Source organism: Artemia sp. Qi Xiang Cuo, chromosome 4, assembly GCF_049724085.1.
Source record: "Artemia sp. Qi Xiang Cuo chromosome 4, ASM4972408v1, whole genome shotgun sequence".
NCBI lineage: Eukaryota > Metazoa > Arthropoda > Branchiopoda > Anostraca > Artemiidae > Artemia > Artemia sp. Qi Xiang Cuo.
Window position 1 is genome coordinate 80,715,761 of NC_142797.1, and position 21,033 is coordinate 80,736,793.

Genomic DNA, 21,033 nt, shown 5'->3' on the forward strand with positions numbered 1-21,033 from the left:
GCTTAGAGTTTTTGTTAGAGTTCTAGTTTATTTTAGTTGAGAGTTTAGAGTTTTTAGTGTAGTCTTAGCTTAGAGTTTTTTTTGTTGAAGTTCTAGTTTAGTTTAGTTAATAGATTAGAGTTTTAGCTTAGAGTCTTAGCTTATAGTTTTTGTTAGAGTTCTAGTTTAGTAATAGTTAAGAGTTTAGTGTTTTAGCATAGAGTCAGCTTAGAGTTTTAGTTAGAGTTCTAGTTTAGTTAGAGTTTAGAATTTCAGCTTAGAGTCTTAGCTTAGAGTTTTAGTTTAGTTTAGTTTTAGTTTAGAGTTTAGAGTTTTTAGCGTAGTCTTAGCTTAGAGTTTTTTTTGTTGAAGTTCTAGTTTAGTTTAGTTAATAGTTTAGAGTCTTAGCATAGAGTTTTTGTTAGAGTTGAATTTTAGTTTAGTAATAGTTAAGAGTTTTGTATTTTAGCTTAGAGTCTTAGCTTAGAATTATTTTTAGAGTTCTAGTTTAGTTTATGTAGAGTTAATAGTTTGTATTTTTAAATTCGATACATATCTTTTAGTTTCAGTTAAGAGTTTAGAGTTTTTTTTAGATTAGAGTCTTAGCTTAGAGTTTTTGTTAGAGTTCTAGTTTAGTTTAGTTTTAGTTAAGAGTTTAGAGTTTTATCTTAGAGTCATAGCTTAGAGTTTTTGTTGAAAATCTAGTTTAGTTTAGTTTAGTTAAGAGTTTAGAGTTCTACCTTAGAGTCTTAGCTTAGAGTTTTTTGTTATAGTTCTAGTTTAGTTTAGTTTTAGTTAAGAGTTTAGAGTTTTTAGCTTAGAGTCTTAGCTTAGAGTTTTTGTGAAGTTGAAGTTTATTTTATTCATAGTTAAGAATTTGGATTTTTTAGCTTAGAGTCATATCTTACAGTTTTAATTAGAGTTCTAGTTTAGTTTAGTTTTAGTTACGAGTTGAGAGTTTTATCCTAGAGTTTTATCTTATAGTTTTTTTTGAAAATCTAGTTTAGTTTATTTAAGAGTTTAGTGTTTTACCTTTGAGTCTTAGCTTAGAGTTTTTGTTGGAGTTCTAGTTTAGTTTAGTTTTATTTAAGAGTTTAGAGTTTTAGCTTAGAGTCATAGCTTAGAGTTTTACATAGAGTTATAGTTTGGTTAAGTTTTAGTTAAGAGTTTCGAGTTTTAGCTTAGTCTTAGCTTAGAGTTTTTGTTAGACTTCTAGTTTAGTTTAGTTTTAGTTAAGAGTTTCGAGTTTTACATTAGAGTCTTAGCTTAGAGTTTTTGTTAGATTTCTAGTTTAGTTAAATTTTTGTTAATAGTTTGATGTTTTAATATTGACTCTCAGTTATAGTTCCAGTTTAGTTTACTGTTAGTTAAGAGTTTGGTGCTTTACCTTTTAATATTAGTTTAGAGTCTTAGTTAGAGTTATAGTTTAGTTTATTTAAGAGTTTAGAATTTTAGCTTAGAGTCTTAGCTTAGATTTTTTGTTAGAGTTCTAGTTTATTTCAGTTTTAGTTAAGAGTTTAGAGTTTTTAGCTTAGAGTCTTAGCTTAGAGTTTTTTTTTGTTGAAGTTCTAGTTTAGTTAATAGTTTAGAGTTATAGCCTAGAGTCTCAGCTTAGAGTTTTTGTTAGAGTTGAAGTTTAGTTTAGTAAAAGTTAAGAGTTTAGAGTTTTACCTTAGAGTCTTAGCTTAGAGTTTTTGTTAGAGTTCTAGTTTAGTTTAGATATAGTTAAGCGTTTGGAGTTATACCTTCGAGACTTAGCTTAGAGTTTTTGTTAATGTTGAAGTTTAGTTTAGTTTTAGTTAAGAGTTTAGAGTTTTAGCTTAGAGTCATAGCTTAGAGTTTTTGTTAGAGTTCTAGTTTAGTTTAGTTTTAGTTAAGAGTTTTTAGTTTTACCTTAGAGACTTAGCTTAGAGTTTTGGTTTAGTTTAGTTTTACTTAAGAGTTTAGAATTTTAGCTTAGAGTCTCAGCTTAGAGTTTTTGTTAGAGATCTAGTTTAGTTTAGTTTTAGTTAAGAGTTTAGTGTTTTTAGCTTAGAGTCTTAGTTTAGAGTTTTTGTTGAAGTTCTAGTTTAGTTTAGTTTTAGTTTATAGCATGAGTTTAGACTTAGAGTTTCAATTAGAGTTTTAGTTTAGTTTAGTTTTATTTTAGATTTTCGAGTTTTTATCTTAGAGTCTTACATTATTTTTATCTAGAGTTATAGTTTAATATTAGTTTTAGTTAAGAGTTTAGAGTTTTACCATAGAGTCTTAGCTTAGAGTTTTAGTTAGAGTTAAAGTTTAGTTTAGTTACAGTTAAGAATTTAGATTTTTAGCTTAGAGTCATAGCTTAGAGTTTTTTGTTATAGTTCTAGTTTGGTTAAGTTTTAGTTAAGAGTTTAGATTTTTAGCTGAGTCTTAGCTTAGAGTTTTTGTTAGAGTTCTAGTTTAGTTTAGTCATAGTTAAGAGTTTAGAGTTTTACCTTAGAGTCTTAGCTTAGAGTTTTTGTTAGAGTTCTAGTTTAGTTTAATTTTAGTTTAGAATTTGATGTTTCACCATTTAGTTTCAGTTAGAGTTCTATTTTAGTTTACTGTTAGTTAAGATTTTGGTGCTTTAAATTAGAGTTATATCTTAGAGTTTTAGTTAGAGTTATAGTTTATTTTTAGTTAAGAGTTTAGAATTGTAGCATATAGTCTTAGCTTAGAGTTTTTGTTAGAGTTCTAGTTTATTTTAGTTTTAGTTAAGAGTTTAGAGTTTTTATATTAGAGTCTTAGCTTAGAGTTTTTTTTGAAGTTCTAGTTTAGTTTAGTTTTAGTTAATAGTTTATAGTATTAGTTTGGAGTTATTTTTAGACTTTTAGTTTAGCTTAGTATTAGTTAAGAGTTTATAGTTTTAGCTAAGAGTCTTAGCTTAGAGTTTTTGTTAGAGTTCTAGTTTAGTTTAGATAGAGTTAAGCGTTTGGAGTTTTACCTTCGAGACTTAGCTTAGAGTCTTAGCTTAGAGTTTAGTTTTAGTTAAGAGTTTAGAGTTTTTTAGCTTACAGTCTTAGCTTAGAGTTTTAGTTAGAGTTCTATTTTAGTTTAGTCTTAGTTAAGAGTTTAGTTTTACCTTAGAGTCATAGCTTAGAGTTTTAGCTAGAGTTATAGTTTAGTTTAGTTTTAGTTAAGAGTTTAGAATTTTTAGCTTAGAGTCTTAGCTTAGAGTTTTTGTTAAAGCTCTAGTTTAGTTTAGCTTTAGTTAAGAGTTTATAGTTTTAGCTTAGAGTCCTAGCTTAGAGTTTTTGTTAGAGTTTTAGTTTAGTTTAGTTTTAGTTAAGAGTTTAGAGTTTTAGCTTAGAGTCTTAGCTTAGAGTTTTAGTTAGAGTTGAAGTTTAGTTTAGTTATAGTTAAGAATTTAGAGTTTTTAGCTTAGAGTCGTAGATTAGAGTTTTTGTTAGAGTTTTAGTTTAGTTTAGTTTTAGTTAAGAGTTTAGAGTTTTATCATATATTCATAGCTTAGAGTTTTTTTTGAAGTTGAAGTTTAGTTTAGTCATAGTTAAGAATTTAGAGTTTTTAGCATAGAGTCTTAGCTTAGAGTTTTACTTTGAGTTCTAGTTTAGCTTAGTTTTAGTTAAGAGTTTAGAGTTTTATCTTAGAATCTTAGCTTAGAGTTTTTGTTGAAGATCTAGTTTAGTTTAGTTAAGAGTTTAGAGTTCTACCTTAGAGTCTTAGCTTAGAGTTTTACTTAGAGTTGAAGTTTAGTTTAGTTACAGTTAAGGGTTTAGAGTTTTAGCTTTGAATCTTAGCTTAGAGTTTTAGTTAGAGTTCTAGCTTAGTTTAGTTATAGTTAAGAGCTTAGAGTTTTACCTTAAAGTCTTACCATAGAGTTTTATTTAGAGTTCTAGTTTAGTTTAGTTTTAGTTAAGAGTTTTGAGTTTTACCTTAAAGTCTTAGATTATAGTTTTAGTTAGGGTTGAAGTTTCGTTTAGTTTAGTTATAGTTAAGAGTTTATAGTTTTAGCTTAGAGTCTTAGCTTAGAGTTTTAGTTAGAGTTATTGTTTAGTTTAGTTTTAGTTAAGAGTTATAGCTTAGAGGTTTAGTCTAGAATCTTAGCTTAGAGATTTAGTTAGAGTTGAAGTATAGTCCAAACTAGCATAACCACAATATACCACAATATTGAATATAAATAACAAACCCATAGATTAGATTAGGTTAGGTTAGAAGTAAGGTTTGTCAATTTTTCAGTTAGGTTATCTTAGGTTAGCTTATCATGAGAGCTAAGGAAAAGATAACCTAACCTAACTGGTACAAAGTCGACATGGGGGGATTTTCCGGCAAGTATGGTTAGGTTAGGCTAGATCAAGTTAGGTTAGGTTAGGTTAGACTACGTACGCGCGCGTACGTAGGCTAACCTAACTTAACCTAACCTAACTTGATCTAGCCTAACCTAACCTAACCATACTTGCCGGAAAATCTCCTCATGTCGACTTTGTACCAGTTAGACTAGTTTAGCTTATCATGAGCTCATGATAAGCTAACCTAATCTAACCTAACTTAAATGTGGAGAAACCTAATCTCTAACCTAACCTAATCTAACCTATAGTTTTGGTATTTCTATGCAATATTGTGTAATTTTGTGGTTATGCTAGTTTAGACTAAACTTCAACTCTAACTAAATCTCTAAGCTAAGATTCTATGCTAAACCTCTAAGCTATAACTCTAACTAAAACTAAACTAAACAATAACTCTAACTAAAACTCTAAGCTACAACTCTAAGCAAAAATTATAAACTATTAAATATAACTAAACTAAACTAAACTGCAACCCTAACTAAAACTATAATCTAAGACTTTAAGGTAAAAATTAAAAATATTAACTAAAACTAAACTAAACTAAAACTCTAACTAAAACTCTAAGCTAAGACTTTAAGGTAAAACTCTAAACTCTTAACTAAAACTATACTTAGCTAGAACTCTAAATAAACCTCTAAGCTAAGATTCCCAGCTAAAACTCTAAACCCTTAAACCTAAATAAAATAAACTTCAACTCTAATTAAAACTATAACCTATTACTCTAAGGTATAACTATAAACTTTTAACTAAACTAGAACTTCAACAAAAAGTCTGAGCAAGGACTCTATGACAAAACTTCTAAACTCTTAACTAAAACTAAACTAAACTATAACTCTACGTAAAACTCTAAGCTAAGACTCTAAGCTAAAAACTCTAAATTATTAACTATGACTAAACTAAACTTCAACTTCAACAAAAAATCTAACCTATGACTCTATGATAAAACTCTAAACTCTTAACTAAACTAAACTAAACTTAAACTCTAACAAAAACTCTAAACTACGACTCTAAGCTAAAAACTCTAAATTCTAAACTAAACTAAACTTCAACTCTAATAAAAACTCTATACTAAGACTCTAAGCTAAAAACTCAAAACTTTTAACTAAAAATAAACTAAACAAAAACTCTAACTAAAACTCCAAGTGAGGACTATAAGCTAAAATTCACAACTCTTAACAAGAGCTAAAAAACAATATAGACTCAACAAAAACTATATGCAAAGAATATAATCTCAAAACTCTAAACTCTTAACTAAAACTAAGCTAAACTTGAACTCTAACTAAAACTCTAAGCGCAGACTCTAAGCTAAATTACTATACTAATAACTCGAAATCAACTCAACTAGAACTAACAAAAACTATATGCTCAACATCCCGGGTTAAAAACTAAACTCTTAACTAAAACTAAACTAAACTAGAACTATAAAAAAAAATCTAAGCTAAGACTCTAAGCTAAAAAACTCTAAAATATTAAGTAAAACTAAACTAAAATTTAACTATAAGCCAAGAATCTAAAGTTAAACTATAAACTCTTAACTAAATCTAAAGGAAACTAAAACTCTAACAAAAACTCTAAGCTAAGACTCTAAGGTAAAACTCTAAACTCTTAACTATTACTAAACTAAACTTCAACTCTAACAAAGACTCTATGGTAAAACTATAAAATATTAAATTCTACTAAACTAAACTTCAACTATAATAAAAACTATATGCTGAGACTCTAAGATAAAACTACAAACTATTAACTAAACTAAGCAAGAACTTCAACAAAAAAACTAATCTAAGACTACGCTAAAAACTCTAAACCCATAACTAAAACTAAAATAAACTAGAACTCTAAGCTAATACTCTAAGCTGAAATTCTAAACTCTTAACTAAAACTAAACTAGAACTCTAACTAAAACTCTAAGCTGACTCTATGCTAAAACACTAGACTCTTAACTATTACTAAACTAAACTAGAACTCTAACAAAAACTCTAAGCTGAGACTCTAGGCTATAACTCTAAACTATTAACTAAACTAGAACTTCAACAAAAAAAAACTCTAAGCTAAGACTCTAAGCTAAAAACTCTAAACTCTTAACTAAAACTAAAATAAACTAGAACTCTAACAAAAACTCTAAGCTAAGACTCTAAGCTAAAATTCTAAACTCTTAACTAAAACTAAACTAGAACTCTAACTAAAACTCTAAGCTGACTCTCTGCTAAAACACTAAACTCTTAACTAAAACTAAACTAAACTATAAGTCTAACACAAACTCTAATCTAAGACTCACAGGTAAAACACTAAACTCTTAACTAAAACTAAACTAAACTATAACTCTAACAAAAACTCTAAGCTAAGACTCTATGTTAAAACACTAAACTCTTAAATATAACTTAACTAAACAATAACTTTAACTAAAACTCTAAGCTATGACTCTAAGCTAGACTCTAAATTCTTAACTATAACTAAACTAAACTTCAACTCTAACAAAAACTATAAGATAAGAATTTAAGCTAAAACTATAAAGTCTTAACTAAAACTAAACGAAACTAGAACTCTGATAAAATCTCAAAGCTAAGACTCTAAGCTAAAACTCTAAACTCTTAACTATTACTAAACTAAACTAGAACTCTTAACTAAAACTCTAAGCTAAGACTCTAAGCTAAAAAACTCTAAACTCTTAACTAAAACTAAACTAAACTAAAACTCTAACTAAAGCTCTAAGCTAAGACTCAAAGCTAAAACTCCAAACTCTTAACTATAGCTAAACTAGAACTCTAACTAAACTCTAAGCTAAGACTCTAAGGTAAAACTCTAAACTCTTAACTAAAACTAAACTAGAACTTCAACAAAATCTCTAAGCTAAGACTCTAAGCTAAAAACTAAACTCTTAACTAAATTCTAATTCATTAAATTGGTCAAGTGCAAACTTACACAGCCATATACGTCTTAAATTACTATGAAAAACCGATAATTCTTTTTTTAAGGAGAAAGATCGCCAGTTTAAATAATGTATTCTAATAGGAAAGTTCGTGGCCAATTTCAAAAATAATGAACGTGTGCTGTTAAAGAGCAGAAAATTACCAAAAAATAAATAAATCAGCATATGGCCTTAGAAAGAGTTGTTTCCTTGTATATCCGAACAAAACAGAAATCAGAACCAAGTTCAGCAAAGCTCTTTTTTTTGAAAAATACTTTTAAGGAATGCTTCTTGAAAAGAGCTTGGCTAGACTAGGCCTAGCCTTGATGTTACTAGGATTTTTGGCATTCCAGGATCTTTTAACCATGAAGCAGTTTAAAGGTAAACATTAATGATTCTAAAAGAAAGTATCAATATATAGGCTACCCTATTGGTAGTTTTGCAGACCTGATAACTTCCACTGATAGCCTACCTTATGTAAGCTAAGGTAGGACACCTAGTAGGCTGTGTGATTTGCTTGAATATTTAGATATAAATCTACCTCATAGTTATTACATAATAGTAGCATATACCTTTTATGCTTTTTTTATATTAGATATACAAATTACTTTGGTGAGCATTGTTTGACTAAGCAACTCTAAGCAACAAATATTTTCATTTACTCTTATAAACAAAGCACTATAAAGTCAAAACAATAGACAATTTTTAAACATCAAATTATTATAGAGAAACAGGAATAAAGTTATACAGAATACTTTTTGGTTTTCTTATTTAATATATGATCCACTAAAATGTCATACAAAGGAAACTACATTACCTCACTAATAAATAGAGACAACAACAAAGTCATACAGATGGCTTTTCATAGTTCCAAATGCAGTTCAGGCAACTTGGTGGTCACATATCAATCCTAAAACTTAGTCAACCTACCTGAGAATTGATGTGGCCAGGAAAATTAGGCTCACAATGCTTCTTCATCAGCAAGTTCTGTAGACATTGTCTGTTATGAGTCAACCCAAAAATCTTAGTCATCTCTATTGTAATGTTTTCCTTGTATATTCGAGCAAAACAGAAATCAGAACCAAGTTCAGCAAAGCTCTTTTCTTTGAAAAATAATTTTAAGGAATGCTTCTTGAAAAGAGCTTCGCTAGACTAGGCCTAGCCTTGATGTTACTAGGATTTTTGGCATACCAGGATCTTTTAACAATGAAGCAGTTTAAAGGTAAACATTAATGATTCTAAAAGAAAGTATCAATATATAGGCTACCCTATTGGAAGTTTTGCAGACCTGATGACTTCCAATGATAGCCTACCTTATGTAAGCTAAGGTAAGACACCTAGTAGGCTGTCTGATTTGCTTGAATATTTAGATATAAATCTACCTCATAGTTATTACATAATAGTAACATATACCTTTTATGTTTTTTTTATATTAGATATACAAATTACTTGGGTGAGCATTGTTTGACTAAGCAACTCTAAGCAACAAATATTGTCATGACACGTGTCATGTCTCATGTCTCATGTCTCATGTCTCATGTCTCATGTGTCATGTGTCATGTGTCATGTCATGTTACTCATAACCATCCAAGAAACATCCATCAAAGTGAGAACATCCAGGAAAACATCCATCAAAGTGAGAACATCCAATAAACATCCATCAGTGAGAACATCCAAGAAACATCCATCAAAGTGAGAACATCCAAGAAAACATCCATCAAAGTAAGAACATCCATCAAAAGTGAAAACATCCAAGAAACATCCATCAAAGTGAGAACATCCAAGAAACATCCATCAAAGTGAGAACATCCAGAAAACATCCATCAAAGTGAGAAAAATACTGTTTTTCCATTCTCACTGACAAAAACCATAAAACAGACATAAATTGATGTTGATATCCATGAAAAACATCAAATAAATTGACCAATACCCATAACCATACCAAAAACATCCATAAAGGTGAGAAAATTCCTGTTTTTTCAAGTGAGAAAAATTCTGTTTTTTTATTCTCAGTGAGAAAACCATCTCCCTAGGGACTCTATGCCCATATTTCATTTACTCTGCCCTTATTTGGTGCCCCGGTGGGACCTCCTGAGGCCTTTCTACTCTCATATTCGTAATAATTTCCATTCGATTTAAGTTTTAATATTGCTCTTTACTTTCAGTTGAAAAAACTTGTTTTTTATTTAATTTCTGTACAAAACTGTTAATTCCTTTGTTGGCTGGCATGATTTTTGGTGCTTTTCTCATCATCTTTGGCTTCATAGGGCAAAAAAATGTTTTTGAAAAAGAACATCAGTAACTTTGTACATAACTTAGGGCTATATTTTGGCTCCTAGGAGGGAGGACACAATAGTCACGTTAGTGACCATGGGTATTAGATCGGTGCAATGCCTGTTCTTTTGTTGTGACAGTGATGGGTTCAAAAGAGGCCGTGCACAATCGTGCTAACAACTAAATACCCCCCCCTAAAAAATAACCAGGGGCTTGTTCAAGATTTGAGGACCAATTAGAGTTATGCAACTTACTGGCATTATCTCTCGATCAAGCATTCAGTCAACAAACTCATAATATAATCAAGGAATAAATCACCCTACGGGGTGAATCTATTAGTGAGCGGGTTATAAATGGGCGTGTTTCAAACTCGCCTGGTCTGTGTTTTCAATGTTAAGAATTTAAGGTTAATCTCCTTAAATTCTTAACATTGAAGACACAGACCAGGTGAATTTGAAACACGCCCATTTATAACCCACTCACTAATAGATTCACCCCGTAGGGTGATTTATTCCTTGATTGTACTATGAGTATGTTGTTGACTGAATGCTTGATCGGGAGATAATGCCAGTAAGTTGTATAACTCTAATCGGCCTTCAAATCTTGAACAAACCCCTGATTGTTTTTGAGGGGGGGGGGGGCTTTACTTGTTAGCACGATTGTACACGGGCTTTTTGAACCAATCACTGTAGCAACAAAAGAACAGGCATTGCATCGATCTATTACCCATGGTCACTAACGTGACTATTCCGTCCTCCCTCCTAGGAGCCAAGATATAGCCCTAAGTTATATAAAAAAGTTACTGATATTCTTTTTCAAAATACATTTTTTTGTGCTATGAAGCCAAAGATGATGAGAAAAGCGCCAAAAACCATGCCAGCCAACAAAGGAAGTAACAGTTTTGTATAGAAATTAAATATAAAAAAAGTTTTTTCAAATGAAAGTAAGGAGCAACATTAAAACTTAAAACGAATAGAAATTATTACGTATATGAGGGGGGTTGCTACTTCTTAAAACCTCGCTCTTAACGCTAAAGTTTTTTAGTACTTTTACAAAAAAAAGCTTCTTATTGTTTTAATTTGACGAATAGTGTTTCGGGAGTCGTTCTTAAAGAATTGGGATATAATTCAAACTTTAGCGTAAAGAGTGAGGTGTTGAGGAGGAGTAACCATCCTCATATGCGTTATAATTTCTGTTCGTTAAAGTTTTAATGTTGCTCCTTACTTTCTGTTTAGAAATTTTTTTTTATTTAATTTCTAATCGTTCTTTAAGCAATGCCAGGAGGTCTGGCAACATTTCCACGGATAAAACCCTCTTCCCCGCAGATTTATTCTCTAGACAATTCAATCCTGGTGAAAATTTACCCCGGACAATTACCTTAACATCTCCACGCGTAAAATTGCGTCCGCAATAAGAAGCAATAACTAACAAGAATTTCGTATAGGAATTCTGGCGAATTCCCCTAGTGTAAAATTTCCCCTGAGAAATTTACTCCCTGGTAACTACCCTCCCCACGGAAAATTATACTCGTGGAGAATCCTACCAGCAGAAACCCTCCCCGCCATGAAAAATGTATGCCAATAACAAATACTATACGTGAATAATGGGCAAATTTTTTGACGTAAAGACCTTTCCCCACGGACTATGGGGGGCCAAGATATCTCCAAAGGCATAGTTATTTGGCCTTTTAACTATGCTGAAGAAAATGGCAATCTCAAAATTTTGATTGGACCGTTTTGCGATAAAAGGGGCGTTGGAGGGGGCCTAGTTGCCCTCCAATTTTTTTGCTTACTCAAAGAGGGCACTGGAACTTTTAATTTCCGTTTTAATGAGCCCTCTCAAGATCTTCTAGAACCAATGAGTCGTTACGATTTACCCCTGGGTAAGACTAAACTTAATCAAATTTACATATTTAAAATAAGCATAAAAATTCAATTCTTCTGATATCAATACTCCGTTTTTTAGAGTTTCGGTTACTATTGAGCCGGTTCGCTTCTTACTTAAAGCTTGTTACCACGAACTGTTTGACTGGGGTTATATCGAACCATATTTAGGAGGGGATCTGGGATACGATATTATCACGGTAGCAGCCATTACATATGGGAATAATGTTGAATGCGAATCTATGGGTCCCATGATTTTGCTAGTATAATGTCTAGTCCAGAAAGCAGATCAAAGCAATGATAAATTGTACGACAGTCATTGAAAACCAGATAATAGCAACAGACCGCCAATGGAAATATGGTCGTCATTCAGTTATCAAGTTTATGAATTAGCAAGGGTACGGAAACCTCTTGTTTACATTATATTTGAAATTGAAGTTACATTTAAATGTATCTAAATTATAATCCACTCAATTCTCTTGACCCAATATAATTTTATCCTGTTGGTTCAATATCATTAAGTCATGAACGCAGAACCATTCAATAAGCAAACCATACTTGTTCGGCTAATTACTAAGTTTTATTATGGATCCCCCCCCACCATAGTTAGATATAGTCAGATCAGGTTGGCGATTGAACTTTTTTAGTGAGAAGGATGTGTGCATGAATATTTCTCCGGGAAGGCTCTAAAATAAAATACAAAATATAATAATTTTAATAAGAAAAATACAGATATTTCCGGAAAAAATTAGGATTTCAGGCCTCAGGTCGATTAGGATTTCAGCTTCCAGGTCCCGAGGTCACTTGCATCGGTACAGTTTTTGTAAAGAGCATCGGGAATAAAAACTTGACTAAACTTAATTGAATCGTCTTTACGAAAAGAAAAACAATTCTGGAAAGTAAAAAACAGAAAGACAGAAAAAATAAGATTATTACTGTTCCACAGATTGAGACTAATTCTTGGCTGTGTCAATTCATGAGCCCCAAAATTTTTTCAGTCTCAAATAGTCTTGAAACTTACAGTGTTTGTGAAACAGGGTCAACTAGACCGTAATAAAGACATAACATTTAGAAGTTTGGTTGTATCACTATTAAGCGCATAAAACTGCCCAAAAAACCTTTACCAGTTGCCTTAAACTTACAGGGCATATAGACAGGACCAATGGAGGCCCCTTTTAATCAGCATATAAAGATAAAGAAAATATTAATAAAAATTGGTTACATCAATATGGGACACGTGAATTTCTAAAACCTTAAATTCTCCTCTTTTTGGCTTGAAACTTACAGGCATGAGGTAGGGACGAAGGGAGATGAATGAAAACCCCTATGCTTTCTAAAAGCCAGAATATTCAGAAATTCAGTACTTTACTGAAAAAAATTCTTTTAAATGTTTTCATTTTTATAACATTAAGAAATCAAAATTAATTAAGATTTTAAGGAATAAATATGAGTATATGTATATTAAACTGACAATGCATATTTTTTCAGTAAATTCATTTGAATTTTTTAAATAAAGTAAAACTTTATTCTGGCTTTTAGAAAGCATATGAGTTTAGAACCCTACTCATATTAATTTCTGCTCGTTTTTAGTTTGAATCTGTTATTTATTTCGATTTATGTTTGTTTTGGGCTTCATTTGTTTATTGATACTGATTTGTGGTAGTTGTATGCTTGGTAGATTATTTGATTCTATTTATGTTCATTTTTGGTTTAATGGAGTTCTTTACTTTTTTTTGAAAAACTTATTTTGTGGAAAAAGTTTTTTTTAATTAATTTTTGAAAAGTCAAATGTTGTATATTGATTTGCCAAACCCCAAAATTGGACAGAAATTATTTTTCTTCGGTCAACTTATTTGATATTGATAAACAGTCAATATGACCCGATCAAGATAAAATTAAAGAAAAATAACGAATTTTAGAAGAAAAAATTCGGCAGTATCGATTCGTAGTAAGACAAAGTTAAGCATTCTTCCTAGCTAATTCGTAGCTAAACAACTGAACGTAAATGATAACATGGGAACCTCAATAGAAAAATATGTCAAGAAAGAAATTACTTTGGATTTTTTGTGACGTTCGAATTCTTTATTTTATCTAAATACAATAAAACAGAATTTTTTTACAAATCACATTGTCATACATTTATTAAAAAAAAACAAAAAAACTAATAGTTCTGACAAAACAGTGCATAAAACAATTCTTTTGATAAATAGTGGAAAAATATAAATGTATATTCAAGGGCTTCTACTAGCTAAGGGTCGAAATGGCCCTCAGTGCTTGTTAACTTTTTTCAAAGCGGTTTTACTACTCTTTAGATAGGACTCCTCAAATATAACCACAGCTATTTTTAGCTCCTCTTCTTTCACATCAGGCCTATTGCAGCTGGGTCCATAGTCAGAGTTACCCAGAGAGAGTTGTTGATTGCATTTTCTTTTGGCCTGGAATCTACCTCCAATATTACTATAGTTCCGTATCAGATTTCGCTTTGATTTAGCTAGGTAATTTGTAGTTTTACTACAGAATTTCTTCATTATATTTATCGGACTGTGATTAAATGTTTTTTCCCATGTATAGGCATGCCCCTTTGGACCAAGTGCGCAGGACAAGCTTGCAACACCAATTCGGGCATGATATGACCCTCACTTTGACCTACTAATTTGCTTGCCTCCGCAAAACTTGGCAGCTACTGACATGTAATTTTCGGCAAGGTTCGTTGTTACATCGGTAAGGAGGAAATCTGGTTTCTTGCACACATTGTCAACCCCATCTCTCACATCCTGGAGAACCTGTGCTGGCAAGTTGTACCAACGATCGTCTATAAAGCTATTAGGTAGTTGACTTTTTTTGGGTCAAGTCTCATTGCACTTAACATGATTTCTAAAGACATGAACGGGACCTTTGTGGAGCAAACTTTTTAAATTATCGGCTGTACACTCCTCTTCTGCATTTTTTTTATTGCCCCACGATGGTATTTTTTAAGTCTTTGCATAATTTCTCTTTTTAGAAGTTTTGCACGTGCACCTTTCTTCATTTTCACTAGATTATATAGATACAAAGTGTAGTTTTTCGTAACTTGGTTTGCACACTCTTCTTTTTCAATTAGAGGACCGTATGAAATGTTCTGTTTCAGTTTGTATAAGACACTCGAGTCTCCATCTCCAATAAAACGATGGTACTGCAGTCCATGCATTTCATCGCTCACTCTAAAACTTTCAATGAGAATATCCGTCTCCATACTATTTGACGGGCCATCATAATTCATAAGCCACACATGTTGTAGAGTAGTTTTTGCCTCTTTTTTCGCCCAAAAACAAACATAGCAATATTTATTTTTTATGTCCACGTACAGCAATTTTTTTGTATAAGCGTCAATGATTACAGCCACACTATCCTTAGCTGTATAATCATGCCCCTTACTCTGTTTGTTCCACCCATCATCACAAACCACTTTGGTCCAGTAGGGGAGAACGGGACGAACTTGGACACTTTTTAGTTTTCCAAGCATAACTAGGTACTGGATTGACATAAAACAATTTAGTGTGGGTCGTTAGGTAGGTAAAAGTCTGGCAAATAATGGTGAATTTTTTTCAGATTTTTTAAAGATCACCCTGAAGCGTGAGCACCATGAAAGTAGGACCTTGTCAAGTGTCCAGTTTCGCCCCATACACGGGGTGAAATTGGACAGGCATGGGGCGACCTTGTACAAGACAGTTTTAAGCAATTAAACTTTATCCAAGTACAGAATGTTCGTGTAAAATGATACATAATCATTCAAAATCACATGAAAACTCAAAATCGCGTAAAAAAATCAGCCAGGAACATTGCACGGGCATCTGGGTTTCAACTAGAATTGTCATTTAAAGCGTACATCTAAAGATCACAACCAAAGACAAGCCCCTGAACTGCACGACCGGTTCCACCAGCTGAAGAGGGGACACGAAGCTTCAGTTCTATGTCGGTAATGTCTATCTCAGCAATATCGGGAAGCTGAGGAAACATGAATTTGTCCCCTTGTTTCCGAAGAAAGTTAACCCTCGCAAACTGCTTTTCTACAACATCAAGAACTTCGCCAACATAATACACAAGGGCTTTCTTCTTCCCATACTCGAACTTGACAAGAACAAAGTCTCCGGCTTGAATGTCCTTGTGTACGTCATCCTTATCAGCATCATGGAGGTGCAGAGAATCGTCAGATGAATTGTCGTTAAGTTCAACGTCATCACCACTACTTTTCACTGGAGATTCAATTTGCTTCCTTTTCTTGGCAGTGGACTGCTTGGCCTGCTTGGGCATAGGCTTTTTACACTTCTTTTCCTTTCTCGCTCGTGCTTCAGCTTCTAAAGCATCTTTTTCAGGTGTATCAATAAGAATACGAGTTCGACCTTGCTTTCTCGCATTCCTTCTGGGCTTTGTCATATCTGCTCTTGGATAGGGTCTTACTGCTTCAGGAGTTTGTTTTCATAGCTCGCTTTGTGGACGAGAAGGTGAAGGAGAAGAGAGAGAGGATATTGGTTGAATATCTAGTAATGAATCGTCTGCGGCTGGGCTATTTGTCACCTCAGAAGGTAGAAAGTCTACCTCAGAAAATACACTTCTGTTGAAGAGCCAAATTCCAGCTTTCGTGAAACCAACTTTTATATTTTCTGGGTTGAACTAGCAAAGGAATGGTTCTTTGCAGAGCTGGGTAGTCTCGTGAATCGTAATTCGTTGACCTGGATGGATCTGCAGCCAGGTGTTCAGTGATTCTCTCATCGCAAACTTGAATGGTCCGTAGACAGAGACGTTCAATGGCTGTAAGCGATGGGATCAATGGGGAGGAAAGGTCAGGAGGTGGACCCAATTATCTTTGCACAGCCGCACTAATTCCACCGAAACATGACTATTGTGGTTGTCAAGTAGCAGTAGCACAGGGTCTTCTTTCGATGGCTTCACCAGCTTGATGAAGTGCTCAATAGAAGCTACAAAATTGATGGAGGTCATCCAACCACTAGGGTGAGAAAGCCCGAGACATCCTGGGGGGCCTTCTCGAAAAAGCCGGTCGTTCACCTTCACCCGTGGGAATATAAAAACGGGGGGAAGAGCTTGACCAGTGGCTGAAATAAACCTGAGCATTGTAACATTTTCCCCTCTCTCTGCTGACACTGTCTGGGAAACTTGCTTTGATCCTTTCCTTGCGATTACTTTTGGAGCTTGCAATACAGTAGGAACGCCAGTTTCATCACAGTTCCAGATACGGTTCGGCGGGAACTTGAATTTTTCGTAGAGTTTCCGCAGGTTGTCGAAGAACAGATTCTCAACCACTGAATTGAAGCCAGCAGCCCTTGCCTGGCTGGTATTTTCAGGCTTACGAATAGATAGCTCTGGGTTTCGTTTCATAAAGCCTGAGAACCAGTCAACCCCAGCTATGTCGTCTCGCACCCAGCTCTCCGGCGTTTTGACGCCAATCAATTTGCCCCATTCAAAGGCAAGTTTCCTCGTTTATTTCGGAGTGAGGCCGTGATTCATCAGCTGACATTTTAGGAGATAGTCTACAAACTCTGTTTCTTGTTTGTTAGAGAAAACTGTTTTTCTCTTCAGGTTGGGGGATGGGCTTGGGCGACCTGGGGGTGTAACTGGATTCGCTCGAGGTTCTTCAGTAACTCCTTGTCGATTTTTCAGAGCATAGGCGACGGTTGATTTCTTCAGTCCATAGGTTTTTGCGGCATTTCTAATAGATAGTCTACGCTCTAAGACTGCATTCACTGCCTGCTCCATGGATTCCCCATCTGGTAGATCGTGTTTCCTGATGTAGTTGCGAACCATTGTCCAACTAGAAAGAACAAACAGTAAATGCACGGAAAATAACCTGAAAATAGCTTTAAGAGGCAATGATATGAACCGGGTCCCTACTTACTTACAGTTCGTTACCACGAATTGTTTGATCATGTAATTAAAAAAAATTATATTAAAAATTAAAAAAAAAACTTTTTTTAATTAACGACTTTTGTGATTAAGGGGTCATTCTTAAAGCATTGGAACGAAATTTGAACTTTAGCGTAGAGTGAGGTATTGACTAGGGGGTGAACCCCCTAAAATACGTAATAAAAATATACGAATATAGTTTGTTATGTCAGTGAATTCATAAGTTACGTCAGAAAAAAATTTCAAGAAAGCCATATAGCCAAAAAATAAATAAAATTGATACACAAATTTTGTGTGGATTATTCAGGTACGATGAGCCAAAATTGAAGCTATATTAATTCAAAAACGTCCTGAAATTAAATTACAAAAGACAAGTTTTTTTAACTGAAAGTAAGGAGCGTAATTAAAATAAAACTTGAAACGAACAGAAATTATTCCGTATATGAAAGGGGTTGTCCCCTCCTCAACGCCTCGCTCTTTACGCTAAAATTTTTTATTGTTTAAGAAAATAGAGTTGTGAGAACGAGTCAAACTTTAGCGTAGTAAAGAGCGAGGCGTTGAGGAGGGGATATACGGAATAATTTCTGTTTGTTTTAAGTTTTAATGTTGCTCCTTTCATTAACCTAATGTTACAGCCAACTTAACCTCGTTGTGTTGTGCGAAAAAAAACCCATTTACACACAAGCAACGCCATCTAGCATAATCGATCAAACTCCAAATATTAGTTAAGAAATTCTCTAAAAATTGCCTCCAAAGAGGCAAAGACATTCTCTAAAATGATAAACAAAAATAGCACGAGGTGAAGTTGGACACACGGGGAGACCTTGGACAGTGTCCAAAGTCACCCCCGAATTGCTGTCCAATCTCGGCCCTATTGAACCAATTTTAGAAAATGGCGTCCTGAAAAAGAAGTACTCGGAATAGACAAATCAAACTCAGGGCATAGATAGAGGATGTATCTAGCAACTGTACAATATCAACAGCAAATAAAAACTACCACCTTTTGTTACCGCGAATCGAGCTGATCTTGTAATTCCCAGATTTTTTTTAAGCATCAAAAAACTTTCTTACCTCTTATCCTGGTGCTAACAGTTCCGTTAGATTTCAAACTTCCCGCCAATGTAGACATACATAAGCCCCATCTTCCCTATTTTTTGTGGATCGATAGAAGCAATAGGCTAGATGTTAGGTTCGACGTCCAAGTTCGCCCCTGTCCAATTTCGCCCAGTTCTCCCCTATGTATCATCGACATATCGATATTCGTGAATTGCAAGTTGTAGGGATTCCTTTCCATTCTCCAGTAAAATATCTGTCAAAGTATCCATCCATACTTTCCCTACAGAAAGTTGAGTTTTCAAAAATAAATTTTGTGACATGCCTTCCACCCCCAGTACACCTAGAATCTCACAAAATGTTGCGTAGCCTCCTCTTGAGCCCATGACACCTCACACAGCCTTCAAATTGAGGTCTCCATGCACATTTGTGTAGCGTTCAATTGATTCTTTGGGCTTTTCTTCGGAAAAGATGTTAAAATTTATATGATCTTTATCACGGGGGGGGGGGGGGTCAGGCTCATTTTTTATTAGTTTTTCCGACTTACAGGCAGCACATTCTGTCACTAGTGTGATTTCTAAGCCAACATTATATACACGAACGGTGCTTTCTTCTCTACATTGAAATTGCAGTAAAAATTCTGCGAGCTCCTGGACGAAAAATCGAAGGTTCACTATGCAGCTGAGATTCGTGATGTTCCCTAAATTAACACTCTCGGGAATTTTCTTCTCTTTCTCAATGAGAGCTGGTCCTGCAATTGATACTGAATCCCTCGTATCATCTGTAGATTCATTAGCAATAGAAGTTTCTCTTCGAAGGAAGGACCTGAAATACGAAAAGTTAGTAATCGAAGCAGGCAGTGAGAGAATAAGCAATTTTAAAAGAAATTAATTAAGCTATGTTTTTCTGGTAAACCATATTTAAAGAATTACGAATCTAAAAAAAAGGAAGTGTTTTTTTTTTTAATTTTGTTTTTGTAGAGGGTTTATTTATTTTTGTTGATGAAATAGAAAAGTTGGTTAGAGAAAAAAAATAAGTAATTGGTATTATTTGAAAAGGTAAAAATGTTGTGAAGTGTTATTCTATGGTATTTGGGTGTTGTAGTTGTAGATGCCTTTATTCTCCCTTTATAGGGGAGATAAACTCTGGCCCTAAGGTAATTTAACTTTGGTAGCGTGCCTTAGGCTGTAACCGAACTAATGAGGCGTACCGACTGGGTATATTCGAGAGGCTAAAGGTAGATTGTAGAGAGTTTGTCTAAATTACAATACTTTTATTCATTTAACATACAAATATAATCGGATATTTTCTGTCTACTGGGACTGGCTGTCCCAAGTAGACCACAAGTCTCAAAAACAACAATAATATATAAATAATTACTTAGACACTTACAATGATAAGACAAAGTTCAAAGGTATTTCTAAAAACAACGGACCAGAGGTCAGTCCGGCATTAAGTTAGTATCAGATTCCCCCTTCCGATAAAATATAGCTTACATACATTTTATCAACCACACCTTCCTACGTAATCGCTAGGAAGTGGTAATTTCTGAATTTCCCCTTAAACAGAACTTGGCAGAATATGTTCCTTATCTTAAAAAAAAGGGGTATTTCAAAAACCTCATATTTGCGTCTTATATATTTTTACTAAATTAATATTTAACTAAATTAGAAAGCTTTACCACAATAATCCCCATTTAAAGAAGAATTGTCCCAATTCTCAATATTTTGCTTTTAAAACAACTTAATTTCGTTTACAGTTTTTTTCTGCCATCTTTGGGTCATTATGTGCATCTACCCTCAATGGGTTTCCTTAGGGTTATGTTTCTGGTTCAATATAGGCCATGTTCTTTTTTTTCGAAGGATTTCAATTTGAAATTCATCCTTGTTTCTTTTTTTTCTGTCCATAGGACTGAAAATTACTCTTTTATCCTTCATCATATGCATCTTCTGTTTTAACTTGACCACAAGCGGCTTAAACATAATATTAATGGTTTTGCTAAAATTAGATTTCAAGTTATATTAGACAAGTTTATATTATATTATTTGAGTTTCAATTTAATTCCCCTTTATAATTTAATTTATCTGTGTGATGTGGTTGATATGCCGTTTATTTTTCGTTTTAGAAATGCCTTGGTACATTACACATAACACTTTGATTTTTAAATTTTCAAATATTTTTCCAGCACAAAGAATTTTCAAATATTTCAATAACATAAGCCATTGGGCTATGTAGCCCATTTTCTAGGCCTAAATTAAGTTCTGATTTTATCTTACTTTCTGACGAACTTGTAGTAAAGTCTGTATTACTGCTATAGTTTCCAAAATATCAGTTGATCGAGTATGAGATGATAGTATCAGGATATATTTGAAGTGTCTTCAAAATTTGTTACTTTCCAAAAATGTGTCAAAATATGATTGAAGGAAAAATGGATCCGAACAGATGCTGAGAAAAATTTGATTTTCCAAAAAAAAATAGCTAATGCTGTATCTAAAATAAATATCCACATTAGTATACATATAAAGCATATATTTTTACATATATAGTAGAATGAAACGCTCAATTTTCGTATATATCAATGCATTCGAAAGTTAATTACTTTTAATTACTTTCTCCACTTTTTTAATTACTCCAAAAATAATATCCCGTTTTAATCGAAACATTATGTTCCTTGCTGGATTATTCTTTCAAACTTAATACTAAATAGATTATTTTACAATAAAAAAAAATTATT

At 33.1% G+C, this 21,033-nt stretch overlaps 1 protein-coding gene across 1 annotated transcript; it reads right to left on the reverse strand.

Moving 5' to 3' along the window:
* Positions 1–16,151: 16,151 nt before the first annotated feature.
* Positions 16,152–16,721, reverse strand: LOC148953485 (uncharacterized). Its single transcript, XM_089087980.1, has one exon. The coding sequence runs from the start codon at positions 16,719–16,721 to the stop codon at positions 16,152–16,154; it is 570 nt and encodes a 189-aa protein (XP_088944106.1).
* Positions 16,722–21,033: the final 4,312 nt, after the last annotated feature.

Bases quoted from the DNA above. Each gene is read 5' to 3' on its own strand.
- LOC148953485 (XM_089087980.1), bottom strand. From the start codon at position 16,721: ATGAAACGAAACCCAGAGCTATCTATTCGTAAGCCTGAAAATACCAGC.